This window comes from Saccopteryx bilineata, chromosome 2 (genome assembly GCF_036850765.1).
Source record: "Saccopteryx bilineata isolate mSacBil1 chromosome 2, mSacBil1_pri_phased_curated, whole genome shotgun sequence".
Classification (NCBI taxonomy): Eukaryota; Metazoa; Chordata; class Mammalia; order Chiroptera; family Emballonuridae; genus Saccopteryx; species Saccopteryx bilineata.
The window spans coordinates 294022991-294036474 of NC_089491.1; the positions used below are offsets into that span (position 1 = coordinate 294022991).

The window sequence follows — 13484 nt, forward strand, 5'->3', positions numbered from 1 at the left end:
TACTGGATCTTGGGAACATCACCCAAAGTAGCAGCTTCTCCATTTTTAGCCCTTGACATATGAACTATGCCTTGATTTAGAAACTTTAGAAACAAGTTGCTCTCTTCAGTGTCATTCCTAGCATTGGTACATCTGCTGCGAAGATTCTGTGCCTATGTGAAATTCCTGAGGCTCTGCTTCACCATTTGGGAACACTGCTGTGTACATTGGAATCGCCTTGGCTTCTAGTTCCAAATCCTGTCTGCAAATTGTGATCGGCTGCGATATCATGTTGGCTTCTAGTTTGAAATCATAATGTCTGACAAGTTATTATCAGTTGTGACAGCTCAATTCCATTGGCCTAATTTCATTAGAAAGTGAGAAATCAGGGGAAAAGAGAAAGAAATTAAATGGAGAGTTCAAGGCTCGTGTATAATAACTTGCTAGTCTTTTTGGAGACTGTGTGAATGGCTCAAAAGAACTCACTGTATGTGGTTGACTGTTCTTTGTAGATGAGATTTAATTAAGTTTTGTGAGCTAATAGAATTCTGGCACATTTAATTTGTTTAGTTTGGCCTGAGGCTAATGATCAATTGTGCACAGTTATAACAATTACATTGCAATATGTCTATTAATCAGTATCTTTAATTTTCCCCATTAAGCTTCAGTTCCTGAAACTCGAACATGCTTTCCTTGTTAGTCTTCATTTATGAATAATATGTGATAATTCTTATTATTTTATGCTTAACAAATTTTATAGCATAGATCATTTTTTTAATATATTCTTTTTTTCTAATCTCACAAGCAGCGGACATTTAAAATTCATATGCTACATCATTTCTGCTGAGATAAAAATATAAAGAATATTAAGAGAAAATCAATATTTTAATCATTGATATATAATAGAGTTGTATTTTATAAAACTTCCCGCTGTTTAAATAGACCTAAGAGATAACATCACAGTAAAACCCTTTTTTAAATATGAAGCCAATAAACTCAAAACTAAATATTCTTTGAGATGAAAGGTATTATACTTGCTCAGTTAGCTTCAAATGGGAAAAATTGTACGAATATATTAACACCTTATTGAGCTTGAGAAAGCAAAAGTTGCACGCGCGGGCACACACACACACACACACACATGCACGCGGGGAGTGGGCAAAACTAGGTTTACAGAAGAATACAACACAATAATTAATAAACAACAATGCAAGAATAAACTCTTTTAGTCATAACTATAAACCTACCTACTTTTGCCTACATCTAGATGTATATATGTGTGTATTTATAATTATATAAATATATATGTAATTTAAACACATTTCTCTCATCATTTTCAGTTCTGGTTTCTGTAAAACCTGCTAAACCATTTGCTATCCAAAATGACGTAGTTCTAGCTACATATTTTACAACCATTCTTCAAAGCAGGTTGTTTGACATATAGATGAAAAAGTGAATGTTATATATTTACATATAAATATATATAACTTAAACACCTACATTTTTCTCATTGTTTTCAGTTCTGGTTCATATAAAATCTGCTAAACTACTTGCTATCAAAAATAACATAGTTCTATCTACATGTTTTACAAACATTCTTCAAAGCAGGTTGTTTGACACATAGGTGAAAGTGAAGGCCTGAACAGAAGTAGACTGACTGTCTTGTGGTGGTGCAATGGATAGATCGTTGCCCTGCAATGCTGAGGTCGCTGGCATTGCTCAGTCAAGGCACATACAACAAGCAGCCAATACACACCTAAAGTGAAGCAACTATGAGTTGATACTTCTCACCCCCCCCAATAAAATCTACAAATAAAATATTTTTTAAAAACAAAATAAAAAACAGACTGACTTTCAAAATAACTGTTCTGCCTTACAACTTACCAAATGTTGATTCTTCACAAACCATTTAATTAAGTAGGTTTTGATTGCTTCCAAAGACTTTCCTGGCACAGCATGTAGAAATAAGGTCATGGGCTTTATATTATGTTTAGATTGTAGCTGGGATACTTGGGTGACTTTGAATAAGCTACTTACACTTTTGGGGCCACAGCTGACTCATCTCTAAAACAGGTATAGTAGTGTATCATTAATCAAGTGATGGACATACAAACACTGTCCCACAAATAGAAGCTGCTAAATAAATAGGAACCTTACCTATGTGTGTCTGTACCCTGTACCATGATGTATACACCAAGATCTTTGTGCATGCCCAGAATGAAGAATGAAAAAAAATAGGCAGGTCTGCACAGGTAGTAGCAGCCTGGGCAGGTTTTTTTTGTTTGTTTGGTTGGTTTTTTTGAGAGAGAGGAAGGGAGAGATAGATAGATAGATAAATGATAGACAGATAGATAAATAGGTGGACAGATGATAGATAGATAGATAGATAGATAGATAGATAGATAGATAGATAGATAGACATCATCTTGTTCCACTCAGTTGTGCCCTTGGTTGCCTCTCATACGTGCCCCAACTGGGGCTGGAGCCTGCACCCTCAGGATAGAACCAGCGACCATGGTACTCCTGGATGACACTCTATCCACTGCCCCACCACCCATGGTACTAAATAAGTATTTTATGAATGAGTGGAGGAATATAGGCCTCCTCTTAAGTTATACGACCATGGAGACTTGTGGTCACGTGATTCTTGGTTTTGTGTGTGTGTGTGTGTGTGTGTGTGTGTGTGTCTGTGTACACTTCATTCACACCCAGGGAAGCTTCCAGTTCTCACTGAAATTTCCTTTCCCCTTTTCATGACTCTTCTTTGTCCCCCACTTTTTACCAAGAAAACATATTTTATCAGAACCAAATCTTCCCAAGAAATGATGAAAAATAAAGAACAGCAAAACTGCTGAGGAAGGGTGCCACAGAATTCATAGGTTCATTAGCCAAATCACTCGCCCTCACACCATTTGAACAGAGCAGTTACTAATTCACACTTCAGCAACCCACACAATGATTGGCTGTGGACTGTCAGAGCTCCTTAGAACTCTGGACACTAAATATAAGCTCTTCTAATGCAAAGGCACTTGTCTGTCAAGTCCATAGGAAGGCACTTTGCAAGTTGAGGCCATGACCCAATGGCTTAAGGCAAATTTTCTTCTTCAACTCACATTCTGACATAAATTTCCATTCTGAAAAAGCTACCTTATCTCCTGACAGCTGTCTGCTTCTGTCACTTGAGTTTCCCTGGAGATCCTGATGAGGCTGAATTCCAGCTCGTCTTCAGGAAACCTCTGCCCTGTTTGTGTTCATGTCGAGACGGCAGCCTGGGTTTGTCATTAGCTTCAGCTTCAGGTTTCTGCACTGACTCAACCTCTCCAAATTCCTTTGCACCGAGCATTGCCTTGGTACTCTTACATTGGCAGTATTTCATGGTTTCCTCTTTTTTTTCCGGTAACCTAACTTATAGTGACTTATTCCGGTAGAGGTGTGGTATGTGGGAAATGCAGAGGTTTTGGAGCCAGACCAAACTGGGCATTCGAATCTTTGCTTGCTGCCTCTTGGCTGCGTGATCTTGGGCATGTTGTTTAACCCTTCCGAATTTTACCTTCCTCGTTTGAAGGGGAAAGAATGCTACATGCCTTAGAGGTCAGGATGAGGAGTAAGTAAAACAATATAATGTAAGTGCTTCGCCTCTAAGAGACACTCAATATGCTGAAGCAACCAATATGATAATGATAATCATTATTCTCAGTGTTCATATTACCTTCTGCTTTTAATTATAAATTTAAACCCCTGAGAAACAATGACTTCCTTACTTCCCTTGTATTCTCCAGTGATACTGATCACAATGCCTGGCACCTAAAATAAATAGGCAATAAGATTTTATGAATGATTTTTAAAATGTCATCAACTTACTGGCTGAAACTATTGAAGAATTTAATGTGATGGAGGGAGGGGATAACAAGGGTCAGGATACAGGGCCTGGGGGCAGAGTCCTGACCATGGAGAATCTCTACGCAAGGTCTACCTGGCCAGGGGGTAGGGCTCCATGCTCTACTCATACAGCACTGCTTTGATCTGAGGCAAACATGCCTTCTGAGATCTCTTTCCTATGACCTAGTTTATTCAGCTGTTACAAAAAAATGTGCTGTTATGCCGTCTCACTCATTCCATCATTCCATTCATTAATTCAGTAGGCATATTCTAAGAACCTGCTATGTGTTAGTTTATTCAGCATATATCAAGGATGCATAATAACAAGTTTTTTAAATTCGTTTTCAAATGATTCTATAAAGTGTTAAATATTAAATGCTAATTAAAATGAGGAAAAGCACATATCCAGAAGTACTGGTACTTAATTCTTAATTTATTGATATTTCATCATGAAAAGCATGTCTAGATACAAGTTATAATTTTTATCTAACAATAACTTAGAAGCTTTTTAAGGATCATGGCCCAATATATTGAGCCCAAATTCATCTACCTTTAGTGTTTTCTGTAATCTCTTTCTTCATTAATTCAACATCTTATTTCTTCATTCATTCAACACATTTATTGAGTATCTAATGTGCCAGGCACTGTTTTAGGAACTAAAGATACAGTCATAATGCAAGAAAAACAACAACAACAACAAAAATCACAAGGAAATTTTGAGTGCTTAATATAAACTAAATATTTCAACCTCAAATGTTGAACACTCAAAACTAGCCTATGAGGTAGGTATTTTTATTTATATACAAGGAAACTGAGTCATGGATTATTGGGCAGATTGCTGAAAGTCACAGAATTATGTGAAGAGCTGAGAAGGGACCACAGAGTTTTTCACTCTTTCCTCACTTTTAAAACCATTTTTAAGCAGGCAGATTTCCTAGTATTCCCCAAACACAGCCTTACTTCCAACCAGGCCCATTTCCAGATGTTTCTTATACATGCCATGATCTTCCAACTTCTGCTTTCTATAAGATTATCCTTTGAGAATACTCCATCTTTCCACACCACTTATAAAAGCCTGCCTGTCCTCCAACTCAACCCAAGTCTCCTTATCCCTGTGAGTTGAACTTTTATCCTGTGTAATTCAGCCTTCAATGGTCACCTTCTATGCAGTCATTAATTTTACAAATGTTTATTATTCCCGTTCCATGATCTAAGTGCTGGGATAAAAAAATTGACAAGACTTACAAGGTCCTTGCTTCCATGACACTTCCGTATTTCCTGGGCAGGCAGACCTGAGCCAGAAAATTCACAATAATTTAGATCAGTATACCTTCTCATATTTTCTATATTTGTAATTTCTTATTTCTCTGTCAAAATATATACTGTGACTTCCTCCTTTGGGTCCATGTTTAATTTTCTCTTGAGGGAATTCAATATTTGCTTGTAGATTGCATCCAAAATCATGTTTCGATATTTGTTCCTTTTGAGAAAAAGATCACATTTTACCCGTTTTCTTTTCTTATTCACTGCCCTATTGCCAAAGATTTAAATTTTCTGGATCAAGAATTAGAAGGCTACTGAACGGCCAAAGTGGTGAGCAGAGGGGATATAAGGGTTACTGCTAAGGTAACTGACAGGAAGTATTCGGAATTTCAGTGAATTTCAGGGGTAAATAAAAGAGGGAATTATATACAAACACTACTGAAGGATACTTCTAATTTAAAAAATAGGAAGATTCAAATATGACATATTTGAAGTCATCAAGTTGTACCATATATTATGCTGAAAGGTTTGAATTTAGCAACTGATGTAGTACTGAGGTTAGCCTCCTCTGTTCTTATCACAGAATTATAGCTCACAGTCTGGTTAATGGTTTCATAGTGTTAATGTGCCCCCTAGTGGTTTAATTTGCACATTCTCACTGCCTATGATTTGGGTTTTCCAGAATTGTGTAAATACTCATTTCCCGTTATATGAATGGCCTGTTTACTAGAAACACCTGCCAAGGTCCAATTATGGTAAATATACTAATTATTGATATTTTTATTGCTGAATTTTTTGTGCTCATGAATTTATTATAAAGGAATTGACAGTCATAATTGACCAGTATAATTTCCCCTGTGGTCTTTTATATGCTAAGGTTTTTTGGGGATTATTTTGTGGTTGGGAAATAAATAGATGATTTTTATTTTCATTGCGTACTTCTCTGTAATGACAGTGATGTGTTCTGTGCTGCTACAGTGGAGTAGAAAGCAACAGAAAACTCGGTGACATGATCTCCAGAAAGGAGTTTGTTGTTGTTTTTTTTCTTTTTATAAATATTTTTCAATTGCAGTTGACATTTGATATTATTTTTGGTCTCTACATGGCTTCTCTATATCCTTAGTCCTAGGATATAAAGTCTTAGTTCTGTTTAGTTCATCTTCAGATGGTTCTCTAGGTTGATTGTTCTATAAATTAGTTGTAATTCTGATGTGGCCATAAAAGAAGGCAAACACAATGTTCACCTCGCTCTCCCCCCCCCCCCCCCCCCAATCTGGATCTGAGCTGCAGGCCGGGAGATTACTGGAAGGAGATGTAGTAGGACATGTTTGATCACAGAATTGATTTGCTGCCTTTTACCAAATAATAAGCCCACTCTTGGCTATACACAGTGTTTTTATTTCTAGTAAACCATACTGCTCACAAAAATTAGGGGATATTTCAAAATGAATATGAAGTGATAAAATATCCCCTAATTATTGTGAGCAGTATATATAACCTCACATCAAAGTCAAAGCTCCTAAAGTTCCTCACATAAGGTCCGTTTGAAAAGAGCAACAATAATAGACGCTAGCTTTGGAATGTTTCCGGTGCGCCACACATTGTGCAAAGTACGTTTCTAAGTGATCCTCAACCCCTACAAAAGCCAAAATTAGTATTATTATTGCCATTTTAAAGAAGAGGAAACAGGCTCAACAGTTTAAGCTAATTCCCTTTGATCTCACATAGCCAGTGCGGGGCCTGGAGGCCCTGGGTCAGGGTCTCCTTCATAGGCCTGAAGCTTCTTCTGTTGCGATAGAATTAATTTTGCTTCCCTTGCTCATGGGGTAAATGTGTCAGCAAATATCTGCTTTAATTAAAAGACTCAGTAGCATTTCCCCCTAGAAGACAATTATATATACAGGGTTGGGCAAAAGTAGACTTACTGTTTTTTGTATGGAAAAAAATACAATAATTAATCAATAATAATACAAAAATAAACTCTTGTTTCATGTACTTACAACTGTAAACCTACTTTTGCCCACTCCTATATATAAATTTAAAAATTGTATAGCAATTACAGGTGTTACATTCCTGTGATAGACCCCTCTTTCCATACCATGACTGCTTGTGGCTTAAAGTTACTATCAGGGAATAGAAGGGCCTGCCCATCGGGCCCAACGCAAAGTCACAGAATATTACTTGCATGTTAACACCACTCAGGTCACACATCTCTCTTCTCCAGGCATTGACCCCTGCTTGCCCAGTGAGACCGGAAGTGGGACTAGGAAAACCCCTCTATTCACACATTTCCATGGCCAAGTGGGCCACACCAGCTCTGGGAAGGAGAGTGCCAGGGGGTCCTGCTCAGACTAGCCAAGCATTCCTCCCCAGGGCAGAGAGCTTAAATGCGTGGGGATAATATCTTTATGTTGCTTAAGGATCCCTGGGGTAGAGATTAAAGGGGATTACAGGAGGCCTTGGCCGGTTGGCTTAGTGGTAGAGCGTCAGCCTGGTGTGCAGAAGTCCTGGGTTTGATTCCCGGCCAGAGCACACAGGAGAAGCGCCCATCTGCTTCTCCACCCCTCCCCCTCTCCTTCCACTCCTTCCTCTCCTTCCTCTCCTTCCTCTCCTTCCTCTCCTTCCTCTCCTTTCTCTCTGTCTGTCTCTTCCCCTCCCGCAGCCGGGCTCCATTGGAGCAAAGATGGCCCAGGTGCTGGAGATGGCTCCATGGCCTCTGCCTCAGGCGCTAGAGTGGCTCTGGTCGCGGCAGAGCAACGCCCAGGATGGGCAGAGCAACGTCCCGTGGTGGGCGTGTCGGGTGGATCCGGTTGGGTGCATGCGGGAGTCTGTCTCCCAGTTTCCAGCTTCGGGAAAAAAAAAATAATAATAATAAATAAATAAATAAATACATAAATAAATACATAAATAAATAAATAAATAAATAAATAAATAAATAAATAAATAAAGGGGATTACAGGATATTCCTCTGCGTCCTGAAACCTCTATCTCAGTGGTCATTAAGGCGAAATCCAGGAGTCCCATCCTGGAGAATAGAGTCTTCCTGGTGGTGAATGGGTTCTGAAATAACTGCAGAGCCAAGATCACCATCCAGGCCTCTCCTCTGAAACCCATTCCCATTGCTCTGCAATAACTTCTTCAACCAAATCTCAAGTTTTCTCTTGTTTCCAAAGTTCCCTAACTAGGTTAACTTCCTCCCAGAGAAGTATATGATAATTACAATAGCAACTCTTAGAGGTTATAGTCACCATTCATTTGAGTATATGTATTAAAGATTATTCTGAATAAAAACTAGCCATCACCAATATAATCACAAAGCATGGTGTTTTCTAGGCAGAGGACATCCATGTTTTATGACTCTGTTTAGCTGGGGAAGCAGAGCAATTCGTTAGCAATGCCTTTTCTCCTCTTTAGGCCTAGGGAATGTCTTTTACTGCCTTGCAGTTCTTCATTTCCATTTGTCCACTAACTCTAAAGAACATAAATTTTAGGTTTAGTAATTACTGTTTCTTCCTTCTTATTACCTTCCCAATGCAGGACAGAATGAAGATAAATTTACCACATTGCAAGTATTTTATTCCCAATTTTATCAACACAAAGTTGGGAACACTCCCAGAATGGTTTTTTTCTTTGGTAGGGGAGAGAAGAGTATTTAAATATGAGTTTAATAAGAGTATAATGGTGCTATGTTGAGTTTAAGTATACACGTGCATGACTCAAGCAATTCCTTTCTCCATTTCAAAAAGGATTCTATAATAAAAAGATTAGATTTTTGTTTTGACTTAACAAATACTTAAATATTTAAACGAGCTCAGAGCAGCACTAATTAACCTCTTTTGCCTCTATCTGCAGGTGATCAAGAATGCCATCATTGAAAGCATCGAATATAGAAGACAGAATCCATCTCGTTGCTCTGTTTCCCTCAGTAATGTTGAGGCAAGAAGATTCTTCAACAAGGAGTTTCTAAGCAAACCCACCGCATAGCTTGTGTACTAGAAAGGGCAGCAATTTTGGATGCTCAGGCAGTTTCAAATTCCATTACAACTGAGTTAAAAGCACAATACAGACATTAGTACTGATCATAAGAGGCTGACTGATACTCAAATTTGCATTTATTTAAATAAAGCTGCATAAGAACAATACTCTTATAAATTTGTTAGGTTAACAGATGATGTTGATGATATAAAAATATGCTCAGCTACATTTTCTGTTGGTATGTATTTCTTGATGCAAATGTAGAGACATTGACTATATTTTTAGACATTCCTCACCAACTATGTTATGTGGCCTCTTTGTTAAAATGTGGTTTCTTTTTAGGCTATTTAACATTTCAATCTCATCAAGTAAGACAAGTAAGACTTTGAATTGTGTATGAATGTTATTCACTGACTGGATTTATTCATGCCATGAGACAACACTATTTTTTATTTATATATGCATTTATACTTATACAAAATAAAGACTCTATTTGCAAATTAGCATGTGTTAACTGAGTGTTATTACTTTTAATGAGATATTGCACTGTTGCTATGAAAAATCCTCAGATTCATGGCTTTCAAACACAAAATACAAAAGTTGTTCTTCTTACACTCAAACATGAAACTTATTATTTTAAATCCTATTTTTTTAAAGAGAAAGTGCATATAAATTGTTGAGCAAATGATATATATTTATTCAGCAAGTAGAAACAAAGGTAACCACTTCTAGTTCAACCTTTTACTTTGCTGGTATTATCCTGGACTGTGTATACTACAGAAAGTGCCAGTGCCTGACCAGGCAGTGGCGCAGTGGATAGAGCGTCGAACTGGGATGTGGAGGACCCAGGTTCAAGACCCCGAGGTCACCAGCTTGAGCACAGGCTCATCTGGTTTGATCAAAAAGCTCACCAGCTTGGACCCAAGGTCACTGGCTTGAGCAAGGGATTACTTGGTCTGCTGTAGCCCCACAGTCAAGGCACATATGAGAAAGCAATCAGTGAACAACTAAGGTGTCACAACGGGAAACTGATGATCGATGCTTCTCATCTCTCTCCGTTCCTGTCTGTCTGTCCCTGTCTATCCCTCTCTCTGACTCTCTCTCTCTGTCTGTGTAAAAAAAAAAAAAAAAAAAAAAAAAAATGAAAGAAAGAAAGGTAGTGCCAGAGAAAAATCCAGAAGAGTGGAAAGGGCTGATTATGCAAGTCTTGTCTTAGGGACCATCTCTTTTGCAAGAATAAAGGCATCCTCATTCTCCTTTCTTTGAATTATCTGTCCATCTCTTTACTAATCTGTCTATTTTTCTTTCACCTTTTATTCACATTTCCACCTGTGAGGAAAGACTAGCCACAAAAAAGAGACAACAGGCCCTGGCCGGTTGGCTCAGCGGTAGAGCGTCGGCCTGGCATGTGGGGGACCCGGGTTCGATTCCCGGCCAGGGCACATGGGAGAAGCGCCCATTTGCTTCTCCACCCCCACCCCCCCTCCTTCCTCTCTGTCTCTCTCTTCCCCTCCCGCAGCCAAGGCTCCATTGGAGCAAAGATGGCCCGGGCACTGGGGATGGCTCCTTGGCCTCTGCCCCAGGCGCTGGAGTGGCTCTGGTCGCAGCAGAGCGACGCCCCGGAGGGGCAGAGCATCGCCCCCTGGTGGGCAGAGCGTCGCCCCTGGTGGGCATGCCGGGTGGGTCCCGGTCGGGCGCATGCAAGAGTCTGTCTGACTGTCTCTCCCCGTTTCCAGCTTCAGAAAAAAAAAGAAAAAAAAAAGAGACAACAGTTGAAAGTTCAATCCTTTCATTAGTTGGTTTATCCTATGACAAATGAGTGCCCACATCTGGTCACCAAGGGTGCCGTAGGATCTGGGGATACAGCAATGGACAAAACTGACCATAGTGCCTGTTGTCAAAGGCTTTACATTTTAGTGGAGGTGATCAATGATAAACAAGACAAATAGGTTTCTAGAATGTTCATTGTAAGTCGAGAAAATTAAAGATGGGAAGGGAGGAGATGTGTAGTGTGTGGGGCGTATAATTTTAAATAGGGTCCTGGGGAAGATCATAATGAGAGGGTGACATCAGAATAAAGATGTGAAGGGGCTGAGAGGACAGGACCTGTGGTTTTCAAGGGAAGAGCATTTCCAACAGGAAGAACAGTAAACCCAAATGCTCCGAGGTAGAGCACCAACCATGTTTCAGCAACAGAGAAGAGATCTGTGCAGGGAGCACATTAGCATGGCTGACCATTCTTTATGAGTTAATTAAGTGAGAGAAGAGTTTGAAAAAATGTATTAAATTAGGGACATATTTTGGGCAGAAAAAAAAAAAAAGAGGATTCTGGCCTCAATCTGTTACCATGGTATAATCTTACATATGAGGAAAGAGTACATGAATAAACCTGGTAGTTTTCTTTTTGGGCACTGTCATGGGCTCTTGGGGGAAAGCACATACACATCTGCCAATACCCGAGCTTGCACCTTCACAAAAGATCCTATCACCCTGAAGCCAGATATATCAGGACTCAAAAGCCTAGCTTGGTGAGACTGCGGCAAATGCGACAAGTGGCAGCTGGGAGCCCTGGTTCATGGAGAGTTTGGGTACCCATCAGACAGTAAGTTCAAGTGGGGCCTACTGTGGCAATTTGCAGCTGTAGCATCCAGGTGATTTTCAGGGTGGGCTGCCTCCACATGGTTCTTCTATTCAGGTCTTTGGAGCTGGGCCCCAGCTCCACCTGCCCAGAGAGAGGGTCCTGGCTGCCCCAGGCCCACTGGGAGCCATACAAGCGCATGAAAGCAGAGTTCAGGGTGACCAGGAACCTGGAACAGTGCACCAGTCTCGACAGGCCAGGTCACAGAAGCAGGATCTGGGGAACAGGAGGCATTTGTCGCATTCCAAACCCTAACCTACACATGTATGCATGTTTCCCTGAAGGCGGAGCAGATGGGTACCCACCTCGCCAGGGCAGGACCAGGCAGGCTGCAGGGAAATGCTCTAGTGAGCGACACCTGGGGTTCTGACTCTCCTTCATTTGCAGCTTCTGTTTATTTTTTTTTTTAAGATTTTATTTATTAATTATAGAGAGGGGGGAGAGAGAGAGAGAGAGAGAGAGAGAGAGAGAGAGAGAGAAGGGGGGAGGAGCAGAAAGCATCAACTCCCATATGTGCCTTGACCAGGCAAGCCCAGGGTTTTGAACCGGCAACCTCAGCGTTTCCAGGTTGGCACTTTATCCACTGCGCCACCACAGGTCAGGCCATTTGCAGCTTCTGCCTCCGAGTGTCTTCAGGGAATGACTATTCAGGAGATTGGGGACAGACCCCAGCTCAACAGGCCTGGCGGGCTCTTCCTGCCCAGTGCTGGGGGTACAAGGCGACCTGCCGGTGGGAACTACGCATGTGCTAGTAGCTCACGTTCAGCTAGCAGAACTGGATCCAGGCATGGGCCGGGGCGGACAGGGCCCAGGAACAGGAACTGGGAACACAAATCATGTGCCTGCTTCCAAGCCCTGAACTACACGCATGCGCACATGCCCTCTGAACACGGCGGGAGGATGCGGCCTGCCTTGCCTGGCACCATCTAATGCAGGGCCCCTGGGAGCCCTGGCTGCTGGAGAAGCCAGGACCCACTAGCAGCATGCCCACGTGGGAAGTGACTGTCGCCAATTTGTGGCTGCCACTGCAAGGTAATTTTCCAGTTGGGCCGCCTTTTGACTGCACACTATGCAGGTTGTACAGGACGTGGGTCCCAGTAGCACAGGCCTGGAAGCGCCAGGCTGACCCAGGACGACTGAAGGGGTGAGTTCTGTGCGTGCTCGTGTGCCGTGCAGAGCAATTCAGGACAGCAGGGGACCTGGAAGCCATATGGTCAGGAGAGAGCCTTGCAGCCTAAAACTTTCTCAGGCGGTAATCAAGAACAATCACAATCTACGTCCTTGCTGTTTGATGTTTATCGTCCAAAGCTGATATCCACTGTTTATCTTCTCTCTCTCTCTCTCTCTCTCTCTCTCTTTCTCTCTCTCTCTAAGGTTTTCTAGTTGTTGGGGCAGAGGAGGGTAGGAAAGACTGGTTTTATAATGTATGAAAGGAAAAACTTGAAGAAGGAACAAGACTTAAAGTCCAGCAGACCAGCTCCATTACTCTGTAGCAACATGACCTTGAGGAAATACTTAACTTCTCTAAGCCTTTATTTCCTTATCTGTGTGGGGGGCCTGAGCGAATCTCCCCTGTGCTGGATTGATGGCATGCTTATCCCCAGAGCTAGGGACCCTTGGTCAATGTTATGGGACTTATTTACTAAAGTTAAATGCTATTCCGCACAGGTCCACGTATTATTTCAGAGCAAATGCATCAGCCTATCAGCGTTGTTTAGTAATAACGCCTGGATTTATGAGTCACTTTCGG

General features: G+C 41.0%; 1 protein-coding gene across 2 annotated transcripts in view; it reads left to right on the forward strand.

The window, feature by feature from the left end:
* PLA2G4A (phospholipase A2 group IVA) overlaps positions 1-9581 on the forward strand; it is a 153323-nt gene extending 143742 nt beyond the window's left edge. For both annotated transcript variants that reach the window (XM_066261359.1, XM_066261360.1), the window contains one exon: positions 8974-9581. In XM_066261359.1, the coding sequence (XP_066117456.1) occupies positions 8974-9105 (132 nt within the window). In that variant the 3' untranslated portion in view covers positions 9106-9581. The remainder of the gene's footprint in view (positions 1-8973) is intronic.
* The last annotated feature ends 3903 nt before the right edge of the window (positions 9582-13484 follow it).